The 22,116-nt window shown below is 39.0% G+C and overlaps 1 protein-coding gene across 1 annotated transcript; it reads left to right on the forward strand.

The window, feature by feature from the left end:
• Nucleotides 1-20,990: 20,990 nt before the first annotated feature.
• GJB7 (gap junction protein beta 7) lies at nucleotides 20,991-21,797 on the forward strand (the record flags this gene model as incomplete). Its single annotated transcript, XM_080805884.1, has 1 exon — nucleotides 20,991-21,797. The coding sequence occupies one exon, from the start codon at nucleotides 20,991-20,993 to the stop codon at nucleotides 21,795-21,797; it is 807 nt and encodes a 268-aa protein (XP_080662010.1).
• Nucleotides 21,798-22,116: the final 319 nt, after the last annotated feature.

Genomic DNA, 22,116 nt, shown 5'->3' on the forward strand with positions numbered 1-22,116 from the left:
TTAGAAGATTCTTGATCAGTAATTAAATATTACTTCTTCCCATTTTCTCTCTCTTCTTTTGGGACTCTAAAACTCATATGTTAAAAACTTTTTTTTTTGGGATGGCTGCATTATATGCACAACATCCATAATATGTACCACATCCAAATGTCTCATTCTTTTGTCTCTGTGCTTCAGTCTTCAGTCTGGATATATTTTACTGACTTGGTTTTCAGATTGCTAAGTCTCTCTTTAGCTAACATTAGATAATAATAATATATTATATGCATATATATACATATATATGTGTGTGTGTGTGTGTGTATATATATATATATATATATATATATATATATATATATATATATATGCCCCAAGTTCCTGGCACAGAGCACATGAAACCCTTGTAAATTTCTAAGTTATAAGACACTAGGAAGAGTTTTTTTCCTAATGAGGTGATCCTGGGTGAGCTCCTGAACGGGGCTGATCACCACAGAGATCAAGCCGTGATTCGTAGCTTGAAAATTTCAGCTCTAACTCCCCATTCTTCAGAGAGGGGAAAAGCTTAGACATGAAGTTAATAATTAATCATACCTGTATGAGGAAGCCTCCATAAAAATCCCTAGTACAGAGTTTGGGAGCTTCCAGGTTGGTGAACACATCCACATACCAGGAGGGTGACGTACTCTACCTCCACAGGAACAGAAGCTCCAGCACTTGGGACCCTCTCAGATCTCAGATCTCGCCCTATGTATCTCTTCATCTGTATCCTTTATCACATCCTTTAATAAACTAGTAAACATAAGTAAATTATTCCCTGAGTTCTGGGAGCCACTCTAGCAAATTAATCAAATCCAAGGAGGAGTTTGTGAGAACCTAGCTAGTCAGAAGCATTGGTGACAACCTGGACTTGAGAATGGCACCTGAGGCCAGGTGAGAGCAGTCTCATGGGACTGAATCTTTAACCTGTGGGATCTGACACTATCTCCAGGTATGAAATGTCAGCATTTAACTGCCTTGTAGGGCATTCAGCTGGTGTCGCAAAGAACAGCTTTGTGGGGAAAACCACACCTCTGTTGTTAGAAATGTGTGTTAGACAGTGAAGGAGACACAGGAGGAAAGACTGAGGTTTTTCCCAAAACAGCTAATTTGTTGTTAAAGCCATCTAATCCATTTTTAATTTTGGATATTGAATATTAAGTAGAAATTCTAATTGATTTTTGATATATTTTTGTTCTCTGATGAAATTCATCTTATCCACTTTCTTGAAAATATTAATTATAGTTATTTTAAAATCTATATCTAACAACACCAATCTCTTAATACCTGTGGGTCTGCTTTGTGTTCTTGCTTTTCTCACATGAATCTTTTAGTGTGCCTGGTAATTTTTAATTAAATACGTGAAATTGTGTATTTAGTACTGTAGAAGTTCTAGATAATGCTATTTTCCTCCAGAAAGGTTTTTTTTTTTAAGCTTCTGAGACAGTTAAAATAGGATATTATCTTCATCTAATAAGGAATTGATTTGCTTCAGAGTTGAGTCTCAGTCTTTTAAAAGCCTTGTCTATTTCTTGGCTCCTTAAGTCATGGTTACAGGTGCCTCTCTGATGCCCTCAAACAATTTTGTCTGTTTTGTCTTTGTATTGTGTACAGGTTTCTAGCTATTCTCAACTAGATCGGTGATTTGCTACAAAGTAATCTGCCATAGTTGAAAGAAGGAGTCCCCTTCTATTCCTTTTGATTCTGTCTTTGACTCTCAGTACCTGCATTCCCTTGCTTTGAATTGATCAGAACCTTTAATTCTGGTGACAAAGTTGGACAGATACATTTCATCTCCTCCCCTTGTCCATGGTCACCTTTTCTCTGAAGAATCTTTATAAGAAAAATAAATAAACAGAAGAAATAGCCCTGTATTCAAGTCTCAGTTGAACTGACCCCACAAAATTCATAAGTCCTTACCTCTGCCTGTCCATTAGGAGTAAGGAACATCATTGACTCAGTGCTTATCCTGTCTTATTACACTGTAATCATGTGTGTAAACTTGGGAATGTCTCTGTCTTCCACTAGTCTGAGTTCCTTAAGGAAACTTAATTGTCTGCATACTCTTCTGTTGCCTCTCTCTATGATAATAACTGTTAAATTTTCTCCAGAGAATACACAGAGACAATCCAAACTTTCCTCTAGCATAGTTGTTCAAAATTTGCTTATTATTACTGACAATTTAGAAAAACGTTTTTCTCATTACTTTCTACTAATAACATATAAATTGGAGTTTATTGCCAATTTGGGCAAAAGCCTCCATGAAGTTTCTTCATATTTAGAAGAATCTTCCAGACCAAAATCTGCCTTGATATATTTCAAACTTCATTTCTCCTCCATAACTCAAATCCTTCTGGTACTCTGTTTCACTAGACACATTCAAATTGCAAAGAGACTGCGATTTCTGCACCTTTGGTTATAGCAATGGGTGAGTGGGCACAATGGGCAATAGGATGATTCTTGAAAGTCATCCCTACACCAGAACACTTTAAAATAACTTATCTCTAAAGAAAAGTGCCTGTGAACCACACAGATATATTTCACTAAACCAAAACTAAGCCTAAAACAACTTTCCTTAGCTGGATCCTCAAAACAACCACAGCCATTCCAAACTCTGATAGAGGAAGAAATGCAGGTGATATTGTAGTAGAAGGAGACAGTAGTCTTAATTGATTATCTTACCAGTTAAAATATCTTAAATTAGTTAAATCTTAAATATCTTATCAGTTAAAATATCTTAAATTTTATAGAAACATGTGCTTATAAAAACACACTACTGGCACCATTTCCAGGGCCTTGGAGGGGGGTATGCTGGTGAGGAGGGGTTTTATTAACTTCAGTGTAAACCTACCATGTTTTAAAATATTATTTATTTAATTACTCCTCACAAGGTAGCTCATTTAGAATGTGGACTCTTGGAAAAAAGAAACTTAGGGGACTGTTGCTGGGAATGCAAACTGATATAGCCACTTGGAAAACAATATGGTGGTTCTTCAAAAAATTAAAAATAGAATTACCATATGATCCAGTAATTCCAATACTGGGTATTTACCCAAAGAAGATGAGAACCCCAATTTGAAAAGATATGCCCCTCTATGTTTATTGCAACATTATTTACAATAGCCAAGACATGGAAGGAACCCAAGTACCCACCAATAGATGGATAAAGAAGAGATTATATATATATATTATTCCATTATATATATATAATTCCATTATATATGTATATGAATAATTCCATTATATACATAAAATATTCCATTATATGTATAATGAAATATTACTCAGCCATAAAAAAGAATGAAATCTTGCCATTTGCAACAACATGGGTGGACCTAGAAGGTATAATGCTAAATGAAATAAGTTAATCAGAGAAGACAAATACTATATGATTTCACTCATTTGTGGAACTTAAGAAACAAACGAACAAAGAGAAAAGAAATAAAAACCCAGACTCTTAAATACAGAGAACAAACAGGCAGTTGCCAGAGGGGAGGTGGGTAGAAGGATGGGTGAGCTAGATAAAGGGAACTAAGAGTACACTTACCATGATGAGCACTGAGTAATGTATAGAGTTATTACATTGTGCACCTGAAACTACTATAACAATGTATGCTATTTATACTTCAATGTGGACCCTGAAATAATCATAGACAAAGAAAAGAAAGCTCAGTCCTTTCCCTTTATATAAATTCATACACATGGTCTTAAGGAGATTCAGCACCACATCAAATAATCTCCCCTGTCTCATTTCAGTAGAACTTTCTGAGGGAAGAATAAGAGAACAATAATTGTTCTCTATATTCCTTCTCTCTCTCTCTCTCTCTCTCTCTAAATGTCTTGTCAAATATACTGCCCCCACCCCTCTTCTTTCTCACTCTCAAAGTTCTGAGAGGACAAAGAGTGGTGAGAGTATTCTGAAATACATTGTCCTTACAGAAGACTAGAGTGAATAAAGCCTTGCCTCCCTCTATTTCCCATATCCCCCCAAACCTACTGGGATAGACTTTAATCCTTCTATCTCTCAAATCGGATGGAATATATACACTGGGTTTATTTCTCCACTTTTCCAATAAGCTAAAGTTGTTGAAGTGTCTGGATTTCAGGTTGTGGCTTCAAAGTGTTGGTTCTGGCTGCCATTGTCTTAATTCTATGTACAACCATATGAAGGCTGTGTGCAAAGTTAGCCTTGTTTATTACACCATAAGAAGCAAAATACAAGCATACTTGGGCATTAAAGCTTAGAAGAACGGATGGGTATGTTATGTCCATGTTTAGAGAACACTGTCTGCTGAGCTGATATGGCAACATACACAGTGACACAATCTATAGACCTTAAGCCCCAAATGGGATTTGAAGTGTGTGCTTTTCATCTGAATTACAAAAAGAGATGTCTAAGGTACTTTCTGATGTTTTTTGTTTTTTTTTTAGTCAAGCACTGGAGGAAGCATTTGACCTAATTATTTCATCTTCTCTAATTACATGTGCAAGTATTAATACTTTTGCCCTTCTGACCCATTGGACTAACGAATAGCCTGAAGAAATAATGCTACCACTTTTAACATATTGTGATCCCCTTTTATACATGAATCTCAGATTAATTACAGTAACATTTATCAAAGGTCTATTATATGTTGGACACTGTTACCCAATAATTTCACATTATTGCTAGATAATCAGAGCCAACAATTCCCAAGCACATAAGGAAGTTACAGTTGTGATGAGTCCAATCTATTCCAACTATCCTGGAATAGGAGATCCTTATTCATATATGAATGTATGTTTCACATTATTAATCTCCAGGCGACATTTACAGATTTATATATATATTCCATACAAAATGGGATTTTGATGTCTATATTTATGTCTCCAGCTAGAATTTAAGAATTAAAGAGGTGCCTGGGTGGCTCAGTCAGTTAAGAGCCTGCCTTCAGCTCAGGTCCTGGAATGGAGCCCCATGTTGGGCTCTTTGCTCAGCAGGGAAACTGCTTCTCCTTCTCTTTCTAACTGCTGCTCCACCTCTCTCTCTGTCAAATAAATAAGAAAATAAAATTTAATTTAACTATTAAATAATATTCTTGGAGAAGGCATGTAAGTGTGTGGAGGCCAAGAAAAACGAGGCTGTACCCACCTTGAGTCTAGCCCTGACATAAGTACAGCCATCTGGGCAAAGCAAAAGCTGGCTGGCACCTTGCACCCCTTCTCCACCCACTCCCCTCCCCTCGGTAGTATGTGTGACATTCCTCAGCCTCCCCTGGCTGCCCTAAAAGAAAAACAAATAGTTAACTTGCAGAGATCACAATCCTGCAAGACAGGAGTCTCCCTCGGTTTACAAATGTCCTAGTGATTTACAACAAAGAAGCTATCTTCTCAATAGCCCAATTTCAAGAGACAAATAACTCAGTTCCTTAAGTCCTAATGTCGCCCTCCCCACCATAAAACTGAAAAAGGCTGAGGCAGAAGGAAATGTAAATAAAGTTAAATATCTAAACCTAAATCTCACTAACAAGGACACTTGATAGGAAAAATGTGAAGCTTTGTCTCTAAACCTCCAAGATAGTGTTGGCAATCATTCCCAAGCATATGGCCCACTGATATACATCTAAAGGGTCTCACAAGAGGATATTTATTATTGGTAATGAATAACCTTTTCCCCAGACAACACCTCAAGGTCCTGGAGACCTCGCTTCCAAAATTCCTTAGAGACTTACATCATCCATAACCCCCTTTGTCCTCACCCACCGCCAAGTCCACCCCTACTCTGCCTTTAAAAACTCTGACTGTAATCTGGCTCGGGGTCCAAGTCCCTACTCTGCTGTGTCGGGTATACTTGGGCCCAAGCTTAAACTTATCAAATAAACCCTTGTGTGATTGCATTGGTGCTTGGCTCCTTGGTTGGATGGATGCGAAACTCGGGCATTACAAGTAATTAAATTAAGAACTGTTTATTTGGCAAAAGTTGGTGAAGAACAGATAAAATGTGTTGTTTAATCTCCAATATCTGCAATAACATCTATACACACAAAAAAACATTGATACTATTTCTTTCAAAGCAGATTCAAATAATAAGGGAAGAGAGATAAAAATTTAGACTTATCTGTCACATAGGTGTAATAATTGTTATATATATTGTGAACAAATTAGTTGAATCTAAATATTTTCCAATACTGTGCACTTGTTTTCTTAAGTAAAGGTGCACAAAATGCTTATAAGTAAAATCTGGCCTTTTATCTCTTGACTTAACAGCAAGAAGAATTAACTAGGGCCAGAGGCACATGCATTTATCAACTTTGAGCCCTGAAAATTTTGAAAGAGTTGTGGTTACACTCATGATAGATAACACGTGAGTTTCTTTTTCTTGGCACAACAATATCACAAGCATTTCTTGGACATGGAAAAATGGGTAGAAATTATTTGATGCTTTAAGTACTTGTTTTGAAAATGTGAGCCTTTTCAATGACCCAAAAAGAGACATGGTATCTGGATGGGGCCCAGGACCATGGTTCTGCCGGCAGCCAGCCGTGATATGGGGCAAGCACATCATGTCACTGGGTCCAGAAAGAGCTAACTTAAGAGAGGTTAAAGTCAAGAAGACAGTGCTCACATTTTCACTCTAAAAATGTTAAAAACTCATTTTAGAAATAGAAATGGTGCTAAAATGGGACCTTTCCTGGATCCTTCAGGTATCCTGTACCCATGAAACATTTTCCTTTGATCCTTTCCTACACCAGTCAGAAGAGGAACAAATCACTTATGGCACCAGAAGACACAGCAGTGGAAGGCAGAGAGCCCCTCAAACCATCTTTTCTTTTTTTTTTTTAAGATTTTATTTATTTATTTGACAGACAGAGATCACAAGTAGGCAAAGAGGCAGGCAGAGAAGGGGGGGGGGGAAGAAGGCTCCCCGCTGAGCAGAGAGCCCAATGCACGGCTCAATCCCAGGACCCTGAGATCATGACCTGAGCTGAAGGCAGAGGCTTTACCCCACTGAGCCACCCAAGCGCACCCCCTCAAACCATTCTTACCAGAACATGAAACCTCAAAAGCACTGACATCACAAATATCAATCATTATTAAGGAATATTTAGTGTGTCCCTGGGGTTGTCCCAAATGCTACAAATCTACAAGCTCCTGGAATAACTGAGAATAACTTCTTCCTTCATGTAGGTGTCTTGTGATCACAAATGGTACTGAAAGGCAATTGCTCTGAGATGTGCAGGCAAGTTCTCCCCAACACAAAAGGTAACTTTTGTGGTTTATCAAGTCCATGCATGTGTCTCTCATTTCTGGTGCCCCCCCCCCCCTTTTTAACAGAAAATTTTACAATCCAAGGTCAGTGCTCCTTTCAGTAGACAAGGATAATGTGGCTACTGTTTATCAAGCAGTTATTATTTCATTTAACTATCGTAAGAATGTTGAAGTAGGGAATGCCTTTCTATTTTGCTGGTGAGGAAATAGTGGCTCAGGGAACTCAAGCATCACTCAAGCATCTTGGACAGAGCCAAAAAGTGAAGTGGGAAATAGGTTTAAGATTCCAACCCTGGTTTGTCTGAACTCAGAGTCTATGGGATCTCTATTATTGCAAAATATATATACATTGAAACTGACAGAATTAGCATCATATTCTGGTAAGTAACTCCCTTGGACCTTGCCTATCCGGGCTAAGCACCTCCAGTTGCTCCAAACCTTTTTATGCATGTTTAGAGACACCCTCTCCACCCTGGTCAGACTTCTAGACCTACCTGAGTTTGTCAAAGGTCCTACTCAGACTAGAACAAAACACGGTGCTCCAACTGCGTCTAAACTGAGCAGAAAAGACCCCCACCCTTCCTTGGAAGAGACATGCTGAGCCACAATAAAGGTTAAGTTCAGAGCACAGTGATCTGTGTGTATAGTGGTGTTTATTTGCCATTGCAGCAGTTAGCTGTGACTGTAACTCTAAGAACCTTGGTCATGTTCTCCTCACATGGTGTCTGCACTCGACTCAACTTTGTGGCCTTTCTTAATGATGATCACCAAGATAAGTCTTCCTGAGCCCCCTCCCTTAGGCAGTCCATCCAGGGGGACACACTGGACATTTGAAGGCTCTGGCATATCTAGTCTTTGCTCTGGACTCTGCTCTTGCTGACATTTTACAGGGGCCAGAGCTATGGAAATCCAAATCTTAAAGAAGGAGAGGATAACAAGGTTTACAGAATTCATCCCATTCTTTTTCTAGTTCTGCCTTTCTCTTATTTCTCCCCACCCTTATCTTTCTGACTTGTAGATGCTGTTATTTCTACTATAATACAGCACTCTTTTTGTAGTTTTTATTATGCCTGTTTCTTCAAATGAAAAATGGCATTGGAAGAATTCAATCTTTGTCAAAAGCATAGCAGGAGTCCTTGAGTGTGACTGAGAAGGTGTAGGGCTTAACAGAGACATTTTGTCCAGAACACACCCACATTCCTATCTCTTGTTACATAAAGAAAGATTCAACCCATGCCCACCTCTTCTACAGAGCATTTCCTGATTGCCCCCTGCCCCTGGCAATTTCTCCCTCCTCTGGCTTCTGTGTAAGGTGCTGTAAGAACCTTGAGGACAGGAACCTTTGTCTAGTAAACTGTTAAATCTTACCTTTGTTTGGGTTAGTGCTAATATTATTGGAAGGCTGGGATCTTCTGAATCATTAATGCTCAAGGATTCGGTATGGCCTGCCTGAAGGTTGATCTCAAAACCAACTACTTCAATCCAACTGCTCCAGGCAGAAAAAGTTTCAGAACAAAAACTATCCTGGCTCTGGGACCTGAGGCAGGCTGCTCTCTGTGGTTCTGTTTTCTCATCTTTAAAATGAAGGCATTAAATTTCATGACATCAAATTCATTTCCAGCTGTGAATTCTATTTGTAAGCTATTCTTACTCTAAGAGGAAAATGATTTCATTTCTATTTCCACATATCTTTAATTTTAGCTGATTTCATACCTAAGAATAAAAAGATAAAAAGTACTTTCTCTCTCTCTCCTCCCCCCCCTGCTTCTCCCTCTCCCCCTCCCTTTCACATCTATTTGTTATGTACATACAAAATGCCTGTTATTGATGTTTCCTGGTTTTGTGAGAGTGATTTTTACTATGTCTTCTTACTTTCTGAATTTCTTTTTTTTTTTAAGATTTTATTTATTTATTTGACAGACGGAGATCACAAGTAGGCAGAGAAGCAGGCAGAGAGAGAGGAGGAAGCAGGCTCCCCACTGAGCAGAGGCCCATCCCAGGACCCTGGGACCATCACCTGAGCGGGAGGCAGAGGCTTTAAGCCACTGAGCCATCCAGGCGCCCACTTTCTGAATTTCTAAGAATAGCATATGAAGTCAAAGCAAGTTCATCAAAGATACATTGACTTAAATTGTTCTTTTGCCTATTGTCTTTGGTAGATACGTTCTGATAAATAATCTTGGAAAATCATTTAAAGAGATGAAACACTCTCATTGTTCCAGCTTCTTTGTGTAGATGATTACGAGGTTTTATAAAAAGAGATATTCAATGAACTGTGTGTATGTGAATGGCTTTGTATTAGTTTTTCCAGTTTCGATTCTCTTTTAACATATATTGTAAACAGCAGAGACTCAAGAGTTCTCATCTAAGTTATGAGCCAAAACAAATGATTGGGTTACACCTGTTTGGCTTATGCTACCTTGGAAACTGCTAGACTCCATTTGCCTGAGCTTAAAGCACTAGTTTCCTCTCTGGGAAATAATATAATCAGCTCATGATTTTTTTTAATCAAATGAGCAACCGACTGGCTCTCCTCTTAATCTCCACATCTGTGTCAAGAGGTAAGTTAAGCTTATTTCTCTTACACTAGGGTTTGTTTATTTAATGGGAAGATGGCATTTCTTGTAACCAGGTAGTCATTACCTCTTTCCAAAAAGTTTTGCTGAGAGAAGTAATCCTAATTATTACAAGCTAGATGTCCTGCTATCCAGTTTTGTGCCACATCACAGATGCCCCTTTGGGATAAGCTACCTCTAAGAAAAATTGCCCATGTGGAATGTGTGATGGATCTGAGGGCTTTGGCGGCTGTGGCCAAGTCGGAACACCTGGCTTGAACAGAGAATGTGAATGAGTGGGACTTGAGGGCATAGAGAAACAGCACAGGACCTCTCGTGGCCCCTTCTGTGTGGCTTGAGGACAAACTTCACTCTGTTCCTAAGAGGGGAACCTCTAAAAAATGACAGTGCCTTGGGACCCCTGGGTGGCTCAGTCAGTTAAGCGTCCAAATCTTGATTTCTGCTCAGGTCATGATCTCAGGGTCCTGGGATCAAGCCCTGCAACTGGGCTCTGTGCTCAGTGGGGAGTACCCTTGGGAATCTCTCTCCTTCTCCTTCTACCCCCAACCCTCGCTCATGCACACTCTCTCTCTAATAAATAAATAAATATTTAGAAATTATTTTAAAAATAAAAAAGGCAACACCTTTATTCTTACAGGAAATTAAAATACCAGGCAAGCAGTATATATATATATATCTGTGTGTGTGTTGGCCCGTGTGGGTACTGTTCTACTCAGTATTGTTCATGAACCTTTAGTGTTGACAATTAATTTTTTTTAGTATACCATTGTTTATATGTATGAAACCTAAAATTAGATGTGAAGTAATTTTATATTCACAGGTTAATCCTTAGACTTACAGCTCTTATGCATCTATATTTACAAAAGAAAAATCAAACATCACAAAACCAATAAAATCAAAAATTAAAGTTTAGTGGACAAAAGATATGGTTTGGTTGAAATTAAATTACTACTCATTAAGAGAATAAGATACTGACAGCAGAAGCCCAGATTCTTTTTTTTTTTTAAGATTTTATTTATTTATTTGACAGAGAGAGAGATCACAAGTAGGCAGAGAGGCAGGCAGAGAGAGGGGGGAAGCAGGCTCCCTGCTGAGCAGAGAGCCCTGTGCGGGGCTCAATCCCAGGACCCTGGAATCATGACCTGAGCTGAAGGCAGAGGCTTTAACCTACTGAGCCACCCAAGCACCCCCAGAAGCCCAGATTCTTTGAAGTTGGTCCTACCTGTCCCACTGTGGGTCAGGTAATGGCTTTTCTCCCACCATTTGTCTCCATTCAAGCTGCCAGCCAGCTTCATTCATTCACACTGCACTGTCAATAGCCTTCATATAGCTTTCTTTCCTTTTATTTTTAAATTTTTTAAAAAGATTTTATTTATTTATTTGCCAGACAGAGATCACAAGTAGGTAGAGAAGCAGGCAGAGAGAGAGGAGGAAGCAGGCTCCCCGCTGAGCAGAGAACCTGATTCGGGGCTCGATCCCAGAACCCTGGGATTATGACCTGAGCTGAAGGCAGAGGCTTTAACCCACTGAGCCACCCAGGCGCCCCTCCTTTTTTTTTTTTTTTTTTTTAAGCTTTTATTTATTTGTCACAGACAGAGAGAGAGAGAGAGAGAGAGAGAACACAAGCAGGGGGAGCTCCAGGCAGAGGGAGACACAGGCTCCCCGCTGAGCAGGGAGCTGGACATGGGGCTCAATCCCAGGACCCTGGGATCATGACCTGAGTCCAAGGCAGATGCTTAACAGCCTGAGCCACCCAGGCGTCCCTTTTAGGTAGCTTTCTGTTGAGCAGAACCCATCATATGTTGTTTCTTGAAAGCCCAGATAATTAAAGTTCTGCAACTTGGTTCCAATATGATTTCAAGAACAATAAAAGTATCAAAGATCCGCAAATAGCCTCTGCAAAGGCCACATAGTTAATAGTTTAGGCTTTGAGGACTTTACTATCCCTGTTGCAACAGGTCAGAGCTGCTAATTTAGCATGAAAACAACTATAGACAATAGTAAATGAATGGGCATGGCTGCATTCCAATAAAACTTTATTTACAAAACAGGTGGTCAATTGGATTTGGCCTGAAGGCTGTGTAGTTTGCCAAATGCTGATAAATATGAGTACTGAAAGCCTATGGCAGTCCTCAGGTATGAGCTAGTCATCCAGCATTGGTCTGTTTGTTTAAGACCATAAAGACAAAATACACACACATAAACTTCTCACAAACCCTTCAGAATCTAATGACAAACCCTCAAGGTCATAGATCGTGGACTGAGAAACACCTTGCTTTAGGGATTTTAGGGATTTTCCACACAGGTTATTGCTACAGGGGGTTTTATGGAATTTGCAAGTGTCAGCAGGTGATGGAAAGAGACCCTTGAGAGGAAACTATTCTTTAGAGGTTAAATAATTTGTGTACAGGGTAGCACAGAGTTATTAATGAACCAGAAAACCCAGCATGCTGCAGGGAGCTGGAGATCAGCCATTCAGGATCTGTGTTCTGCTCCTGGGTTTTCTTTCTTTCTTTTAAAATTTTTAAAAAAGATTTTATCTATTTATTTGACAGAGAGAGAGATCACAAGTAGGCAGAGAGGCAGGCAGAGAGAGATGGGGGAAGCAGGCTCCCCACTGAGCAGAGAGCGCTATGCGGGACTTGACCCCAGGGCCCTGAGACCATGACCCTGAGACCATGACCTGAATTGAAGGCAGAGGCTTAACCCACTGAGCCACCCAGGCACCACTGCTCCTGGATTTTCTACTGATTTGGGGGAGTCTTGCACAAGCCCCTTTCTTCTCTGAGTTTCTCTTTCTTTATCACCACATTGGAGGACGTACACAGACCTTACCTGCTTCAGAGGATGGAGGTGGGGGATATATGAGATGCTGTGAGACACTTTGGAAATGCTCAAGCACTACCCAAGGGCAGGTACTGTTATTACTGAGACATGAAAGGAGCTGAGTATGGAAGCTGACACCTTTTTTAGGGCTTGTCCCTGGCAGTCTGCACAGATATTGGAAATCCAGTGCCCCTCAAACCCAAGTTTCAAAATAGCACTTTCAGAGCAGGACTCTAGCTCCTGGCAGTGTTTTTGTGCTCATTCAGAGCACAGAGAAGGCACTTTCTGCAGATAGCTGAACCACACTGCAAGTGTGGCTTCAGTGTGGGGGGAGTTGGTGGCATAACAAAGGCTCACTTTGCAATAAGTGAAGGATGGATGGGCAGATGCTCAGTCCCAAAGGCTTACAAAACTCAGGTGTATGATTCACCCCAAGGTGAGTCAGCTCTAAGGGACTCATTAACCAAACCCAGAGGAGCCTGATTTATTAGGTGGCTCTCCAGGGACTGGAACTCTTGTATGTAATAGCAGGAGAATAATCTTGCACAGTTTAGGGAATCTCCTCAGCAAGAAAGTTATTACTCAGTGGTTGCTTGGTAAATTGGAGGAATGAGAATCAAAAGACTGTAATGGATATTTAATCTAGGATGTAGAAAAGTCTAACATGTTAACTATCCTTGCTCCTACTCTATGGTTATTGTAACTCATTTTCTCAACTAAAACTTGTACATGTTCTCATTAGCTCTGACATCAGCATATTTGCAATAGGGTTGTCCCAGAAAATCCAGAATCCTTGGTTGCGGAAAGAGTGATGGAGTGTTTTATATTTGTACATTTTCCCTGTACATAGAAGTAGGCAGACACTGAGAAGGTCTATGGAGTTTCCATTCACCTAGCATTCATGTAGAGCTCTACTCTTCTGTTGACCTGCTATGTCATTATGCCAGTCGCAGGCCCACATGGTTGATTAGCTTGTTTCTTCGTTTACTATCAACTTTATTTAGGGACACTCTGGTTGCTTTGATGGGAAAATAAGTTTCCAATTCTCACCTTGATGTTTAATTAATAATTTTATTAATTTTATTTATTTAATTTATTTAATTTAATTTTAATGTTTAATAATTTTACACCCTTATATCTACTAACATTCTAGTATTTTCCAGATTATCCCAGGAATATAGGACAGATGGTCTTTTTGAGATAGTTTTCTTGTACAAATTACTAATCTTTTCCAATGATGCTTTTTAGTCTTTTCACATTCAAAGGAGGTATTTGTCTCCAAATTCTGAGTTACTTGATTTGGTCTGATTATGCTTTCCCTCTAGGATGTCATGTTTTATAGAGGCCTGTGATTGTAGTCTTCATTTTTTTAAAAAAATCAGTTAGTAGAGGGCACCAGGGTGGCTCAGTTGGTTAAGCGTCTGCCTTCAGCTCAGCTCAATGATTCCAGGGTCCTGGGATGGAGTTCCACAGAGCCTGCTTCTCCCTCTCTCTCTGCCTACCATTCCTCCTGCTTGTGCTCTCTCTCTCTCTCTCTCTCTCTCTGCCAAGTCAATAAATAAAATCTTTAAACAAAATCAGTTAGTAGAACCTCAGTATAGCTGGTAGAGGATTTTTAGTTGAGCTTTTGGGGGTCCTTCAACTTTCACTGGTTTGATAATGATGATGATATTTAAATTGGTATTTATTATGCATCAGGTGATATCCCAAGTGCTTCAAATGAATTTATTCATTTATACCTATTTACTCATAGCTATACTAACACAAGTTCCTTCTAAGAGAGTAAACTCTGACATGTACAAATTTATTTCTTCTGCATATTCATTTGGTTGTGACTCCTGGATATGCAACACACAGGGGATTGTCATTTTAAATTTTACATTTTAACACAATTCTTATCCAAAATCTCCATTTTGAGGATCAGCTCTCTGCTGTGAAGAGAAGGGTCCAAACAATTTGTCAATCATTTTTCTTAGAGCATTCCCACTCCTCATCCCCACAGAGCATGGGCTTATGTGCAACCACATGCCCTCTGTCTCCACTTCCCAGATACATTTCATCTGGGAATTTTAATAGAATTATGAAATAGTTGTATCAACATTAATGCCAATAATGAAAAAACCCTTGCTATAAGCTTAACATTTGAATTATTTGAGTAAATAGGAATGGATGGATATTTCCTACTAATATTGATATTAGATATGACAGCAAAGTGATATGAAAATTAATCTCTCATCTTTTAGCTCAATATTCTTAGTGTGGTCAGTGTGAAGAATTAAGGCCCTTGACGACTGTATGAGTGATTCATTCTATGGCAAAGAGCAAAGAAATTTGAGACTGAATAATTCACCTGAGAGTCAACATTCAACTTTGCTCTTTCCTTTTTTCTTTTTTTTCTTTTCCTTTCTTTTCTTTTCTGTTCTGTTCTTTTCTGTGTGTGTGCATCCTTTACGAAATTCTTATATTTCATCTTATGTTCCCAACAAACTTCATGAAGTCAGCTTGAAAAATATTAGTATCCCCTTTTTATGGACAGGGAGAATGAACCCTCAAAAGAGTGAACTTCTTGTCTATAGTGACATAGCACAGGACAGCCCACTGTGACCTCTAAGGCTCTATGTGACCTGGCTGGACCTCCAGCCTCATCTCAGACCATCCACCCTTCACTCACTAAGGTCCAGTCATGTGAATCTTCCTTCTGTTCCTCAAACACATAAGTTCATTTTGTCCAGCCATTCCATTTTCCTCGGATGTTCTTCCTCATAGCTTCACATAGTTGACTTCTCACCACTTGGGGTTCCAACCAAAGGCCACCTCATTAGAGAGGTCGCCCATGGTCTCCCAGTCCAAAGAGACTCTCCTGGCCCCATCAAAATTACATCATTCTGCTTGTGTTTCTTCACAGTCTTCATCATTATCTGATATTCTGCATTTATTTCTTACTCATCGTCTCTCTCCTTCTCTAGAATATAAGCTGTATGAGAGCAAGGCCCTTCTCTATCCAGTTCACTCTTGTATCTCAGCACCCAGAGCATATACTTGTCACAATTCTTCTTTTAAGGGAGAGAGAGAAAGAATTGGAGTGAGAGAGAGAGTGAGAGTGAGCCAGAAAGAGTGGGTGTGGAGGGGCAGAGGGAGAGGAAGAATCTCAAACAGGCTCCATGCCCAGAGCAGAGCCCAATGTGGGGCTCAATCTCACAACACTGAGATCATGACCCGAGCCAAAATCAAATTGGATCCTTAACCTACTGAGCTACTCAGCTGCCCCTTTATTTTATATTTTAAAAACTATCCTCATCCTAGTAAATGTGAAGCAATATCTAATTGTAGCTTTGATTTGCATTTTCCTAATGACTAATGATGTTAAGTATCTTTTCATGTATTGACCAGCCATTTGTATGTCTTCTTTGGAGTTATGTCTATTCAAACATTTTGACCATTTTTGAATTATTTTTGTTGTTGAGTTTTAGTAGCTCCTTACATATTCTAGATATTAAAACCTTACCAGATACATTACATACAAGTATTTTTTCTCACTTTGTGAGTTGTCTCTTTGTTTTTGTAATAATGTCCTTTGATGAACAATGGTTTTTAATTTTGATGAAATCCAGTTTATTTTTTTCTTTTTTGTTGCTCATGCTTTCAGTGTCATATCCAAGAATCTATTACCAAACTCAAGATCATAAAGATTTACCCCTTTGTGTTCTTCTAAGAATTTTATGGTTTTGATTCTCATATTTAGGTCTTTGATCCATTTTAAGTTAAGTTTTTAAATGGTATAAAGTAGGGGTCCAACTTCATTTTTGTTCATATGGAAATCTGATTGACCCAGCACCTTCTTCTCACCTCCACTTTTAATTCAGGTAAGATGTTTGGGGAATATTTGCAATTTCCCCAAATTATTCCTGATATTAGTAATACTGAATATTTTACTTTCTGAAAATATTTGATTAATTGAATTTTCCAAACTAAATTCTTGTGCAGTTAACTGCTAGCTCTTAAGAGAAAAGAGAAAGTCACAGGAGAACTAGTACATTAGAATAGGCAATTTGAAATTCCTCAAAAATTGGTAGTTATCCTTAGTGGTTTAAGAAAAGAGATAAATTAAAGAGTTTTATTAAAGATAAAGAGATAATTGAATTATTATTTAATGATGTTGGGGTGCCTGGGTGGCTCAGTCTGTTACGTGGTTGCCTTTGACTCAGGTCATGATCCCAGTGTCCTGGGATCAAGCACCACATTGAACTCCCTGCTTAGTGGAGAGGCTGCTTCTCCCTCTCCCTCTGCCTGCCTCTTTGCCTACTTGTGCTCTCTCTCTATCTTGTGGTCAAATAAATAAATAAAATCTTTTTTTTTTTTTAAAGAGAGAGATAAGAATGATGAACTAATGATTTCAAACTAATAATGACTGCTTTCAAATGCTTAAAGGGCCATTATATGAAGATTCCTAACTTACCCCCCAAACTTACCCACCTTCATAGGAAAAAAGCTAGGGAAAAAAATATATATATACTTACAATTGGAAAGACTTCCAATTTGACATCAAAGAAAGGCTTTTAATGGCAAAATAATAATGATGATGATGATAATAATAATGCTTATGGATCACTTACCATGTGTCAGACTCTGTTTTGAGCCCAACATGGCTGGCACTGTTATCATCAGAGCTGAACTTGGACTTGAACCCGAGGAGTCCAACACTGTGCCCAGGCTCTTATCCACTATGTTAAACCACCCTTGTTAAAATTGAACTAACACTAGAACACCTCTCTCTCCTGAGAAAAGCCATGGTCTTTCCATTAGCAGAGAACTTCAAAATAGGATAGACATTTATCAGTTAAATGAAATTCATAATCCTGTCACATTTGAAGGTATCAGTCGTCCAATTCTACTCAAACACCAGTTGCTTTTTTTATTGCTCTCCTTTTAGCAAAAAAGTCTGAATCTACTCTTGCCTTCCTCCCTTCTCTAAAATGCCCAGCAGGGTGGCTTTCAAATGTTTTGTAACATTACATAAATACCCTTTTGAATAATATGGACAAATACTCAATGACACATGTTACAGGAAAACATAATACCCTTTGTTTTCCCTTTTTAATCTTTGGGACTTTGTTTTATAATTCATGGAGACATTAACCTTTCAGGTGGATTTGAGAATCCTTTTTATTTAATACAATTTTGTTTGTGTTCTGAAAACCCAAGGACATTGAAGTATTTATTCCCTGCTGAATAGAGCACTGTGTACCTGTGTCTTTGTTTTCTCTGAAAACATCTCTTAACCTTCATACATTTCCTCAGGGCTCTAGTGTGTGGGCTTACTATATATTGTTCTCTCTATAAGAGATAATGTAACATGCTCCAACAGGTGTGCTGCTATAACAGTATCCCAATTTTCTTAACATCCTCATTCCCCTCACACCATCATTTCCATGATACTCTTTCAGATGAGCTATAGAGAAAGCAAAAACTAATTAATTTTTGTAGTAGAAAACAAGGTCTGAAATGACAAGGATTTCACCTGAGAAATCACAAAGTATATGAGTGGCAGACCTGGAGTTCTGGCCCACATCTTCTGATGAGAGAGCTAAGAGAAGTGATTTTTACTCAGAGAGATTTTGCCTCATCTCCACAGGGCACATTTGGAAATGTTTGGACTACATTTTTGGTTGTCTGAACTGGGGGGCAGGAGATGGTACTACTGGCATTTAACTGGTAGAGGCCAGGGAGACTGCGAACAACCTACAATGCACAAGACAGCCACTCCAACAAAGAATTATCTGGCCCCAAGTTTAATCGTGCTACTGTTGAGAAGCTCTGTTTTAGAGTGATGGAAATTGGATTTGAACCCTGCTCTGCATCTTACTTTGTAAACATGGGAAAGTGGCTTCATTTTTTAGAATCTGCTTTCTCATCTGAAAGAACAAGACATCCACCACCATAAACAAACAAACCAAACCAAAAAACAAACAGAACTCCCACTTCCCAGAGTAGCTGTGAGAAACCAACTTAAAAGCACTGAACAGAGAGTGCTAAGCATATAATGGGCCCAACAAACAAAATTCGGGGCCACACCACAGCATTCAATTATAAGACAAGATAGAAGCCAGAAAGACATCACTGATATGAAAAAGAAGGCTCCCTAGCATCCTATCAACTTTTTAAAAACTTTTTAAAATATAAATTCAATTAATTAACATACAATATATTATTAGTTTCAGGCATAGAATTTAGTGATTCATCAGTTGCCTATAACACCCAGTGCTGATTACATCAAGTGCCCTCCTTAATGTCCACCACCCAGTTACCCCAACCTCCAAACATCTCCCCTCTAGCAACCCTCAGTTTGTTTCCTATAGTTAAGAGCTTCTTATGGTTTGCCTCCCTCTCTGTTTTTATCTTATTTTATTTTTCCTTCCCTTCCCCTATGTTCCTCTGTTTTGTTTCTTAAATTCCACATGAATGAAATCATACGGTATTTGTCTTTCTCTAACTTATTTCACTTAGCATAATACCTACTAGTTCCATCCACATTGTTTCAAATGGCTTGATTTCATTCTTTCTGATGTCCGAGTAATATTCCATTGTGTGTGCGTGTATACACACACACACACACACACACATATATATACACACACACATACACACACACACATATATATGTACACATTTTATATATACACACACATATATACATATACATATATATCGCACATCTTCTTTATCCATTCATCCGTCTATGAACATCTGGGTTCTTTCCATAGTTTAGCTACTATGGACATTGCTTCTATAAATGTTGGGGTGCATGTACCCCTTCAAATCACTATTTTTGTATCCATTGGGTAAATACCTAGTAGTGCAATTGCTGGGTCATAGGGTAGTTCTATTTTTAACTTTTTGAGGAACCTCCATATTGTTTTCCAGAGTGGCTGCACTAGTTTGCATTCCCACCTACAGTTTAAGAGGGTTCCCCTTTCTCCACATCCTTGTTAACATATGTTGTTTCCTGACTTATTAATTTTAGCCATGCTGACCTGTGTGATGTGGTATCTCATTGTGGTTTTGATTTGATGCCAAGTGATATTGACCATTTTTTCATGTGTCTGTTGGCCATCTGTATGTCTTCTTTGGAGAAATGTCTATTCATGTTTTCTGCCCATTTCTTGACTGGATTTTTTGTCCTATCAGCTTTTATGTGGAAAAGAGCAAAAGAGATGGAGAGAGGTGCAAGATAATTAAGCAGCATCAAGGACATAGTATGAGGAGACCGGAAGAGATGATGAGACTGGAAATGGAAAGATGTGGGAAGGATGTATAAGTGAGAGAGATTTCAGCAGTGACCTGGAGGAAAATTTGAGAGATATTTAGGAGGAATCGGAATTTGGGGAGCAATTAAAAAGGGGCATGAGAGAGGAGTCCAGGATGAATATGGGATATCCAACTTGGGCGCTTGGGTATTGGTGATGCCACTGAGCAAGAAAATCAAAGGGCAGGACAGATAATAAATTCAGCTGTAGATATATCAAATTTGAGATGCCTGGGACATATTTAAATGATAACCAAGAGGCAGTGAGGTCTGGAAATCTGGGGAGAAGCCAAAGATTTGAGAGTCAGGAGTCTGAAAGCAGTAGTTGAATCCATGGGAATGGGCTGTAGAGCTGGAATGACCATTTTGAGGCAAGATGAGACGGATCCCTCCCTCTAGACTGGGTGGAGCAAGTTAAGTTGGGCAGGGATGTAAGTGGGTCTGGAAGGGTGAGGAAACATGAGTTTGAAGAAATTCTTATTGGAGAGAATCATTTTTCACTATCAGACTGTAGGCAAGCTCAGCTGTTGATATAAGATATGTGACACAAAGGGAGGTAGGTGCAGTGAATAACCTTTAGGGATTGGGGAGGGGCACTGACATAGTAGAAAAAGTGAGTAGAGATTACAACTTCAAGAAGTGGGTATGTGAGAGCTATCTCAAAGTACCAAGGTTACCTTGGGATTCATATCTAATTTTTTCTAGATTAGTAACAAAACACATCCATCCTTATAGAGAAGCAATAAACTGAAGAGTTTGTTTGAAAATGGGTATAGTGTGTGTGGGGTCACCAACCAAATTCCAAATTAAACTGGGCATGAGATCAATTGTATATACAGACTAATTGTGCTATCTCCATGTTTGAAAGTGAGTCCTCAATCCAGAGTTGAAATTTGAATTTCTTTTCCACAATCCCATAATCAAGTAAGACAGTGAAAATGATCAATGAAATAAAAATAAATGAATCATGATGAAATTGTTTTCTTTTGCAGAATCTTACCTTCTTTTGAACCCAAGTCATGAGCTGGATGTTCCTCAGAGACCTCTTAACTGGAGTAAACAAATACTCAACTGGCATTGGACGGATTTGGCTGGCTGTTGTGTTCATCTTCCGTTTGCTGGTCTACATGGTGGCAGCAGAGCATGTGTGGAAAGATGAGCAGAAAGAGTTTGAGTGCAATGTGAAACAGCCTGGTTGTGAAAATGTGTGTTTTGATCACTTCTTCCCCATCTCCCAGGTCAGACTTTGGGCCTTACAACTGATCATGGTCTCCACGCCTTCACTTCTGGTGGTTCTACATGTAGCCTATTGTGAGGATAGAGAGAAGAGGCACAGAAAGAGACTGTATGTCAGCCCAGGTATGATGGATGGGGGCCTGTGGTACACTTACCTCATCAGCCTCATCGTTAAAACTGGTTTTGAGATTAGCTTCCTGGTTTTATTTTACAAACTGTATGATGGCTTTAGTGTTCCCTACCTTATGAAGTGTGATTTGAAACCTTGTCCCAACACTGTGGACTGCTTCATCTCCAAACCCACCGAGAAAACGATCTTCATACTCTTCTTGGTTATTATCTCATGCCTGTGCATTGTGTTGAATTTCATTGAACTGAGTTTTTTGGTTTTCAAGTGCCTTATTAAGTGCTGTGTCCAAAAATACTCTAAAAGTCTTCAGTCCTCAGCATGTGAGTGCCACAAGCTCAGATATATTGAATGTGGTGAGATAGGAACTCCTCCCTTACTCCAGAATTGCCATTCGGATTTGGCCACGAGCTCACCCCACCAAGATAAAACAAAGCTACTTTTTGGCACACAAGAGTGTTAGACAAGGAGAACCGGCATCCTTTCTGAACAAGATCTGAGCTACACTGGAAAACAAAGGGCATCAACCTTCATAGGATTTGGGATTCCTTTTTTTTTTTTTTCTTAAATTTTCAATATGTGCTCAATTGTATACACTAGACAGAGATCTCATTATTGTAGGGTTCTAGTGGGTATGTGAATTGTGTTTGAATAGTTAATTGCAGATTAGTCTGAAGAAATTCAACAAGCAGCATTCTTTTAAATGCTTAGATCCATCAACCGGAAGATATAAAAAGTGACACATCTGAAAAATGTGATGGCCTCCAAGCTGAGGTTGAAGC

The sequence above is a fragment of the Martes martes genome (assembly GCF_963455335.1).
Source record: "Martes martes genome assembly, chromosome: 6".
Lineage (NCBI taxonomy): Eukaryota > Metazoa > Chordata > Mammalia > Carnivora > Mustelidae > Martes > Martes martes.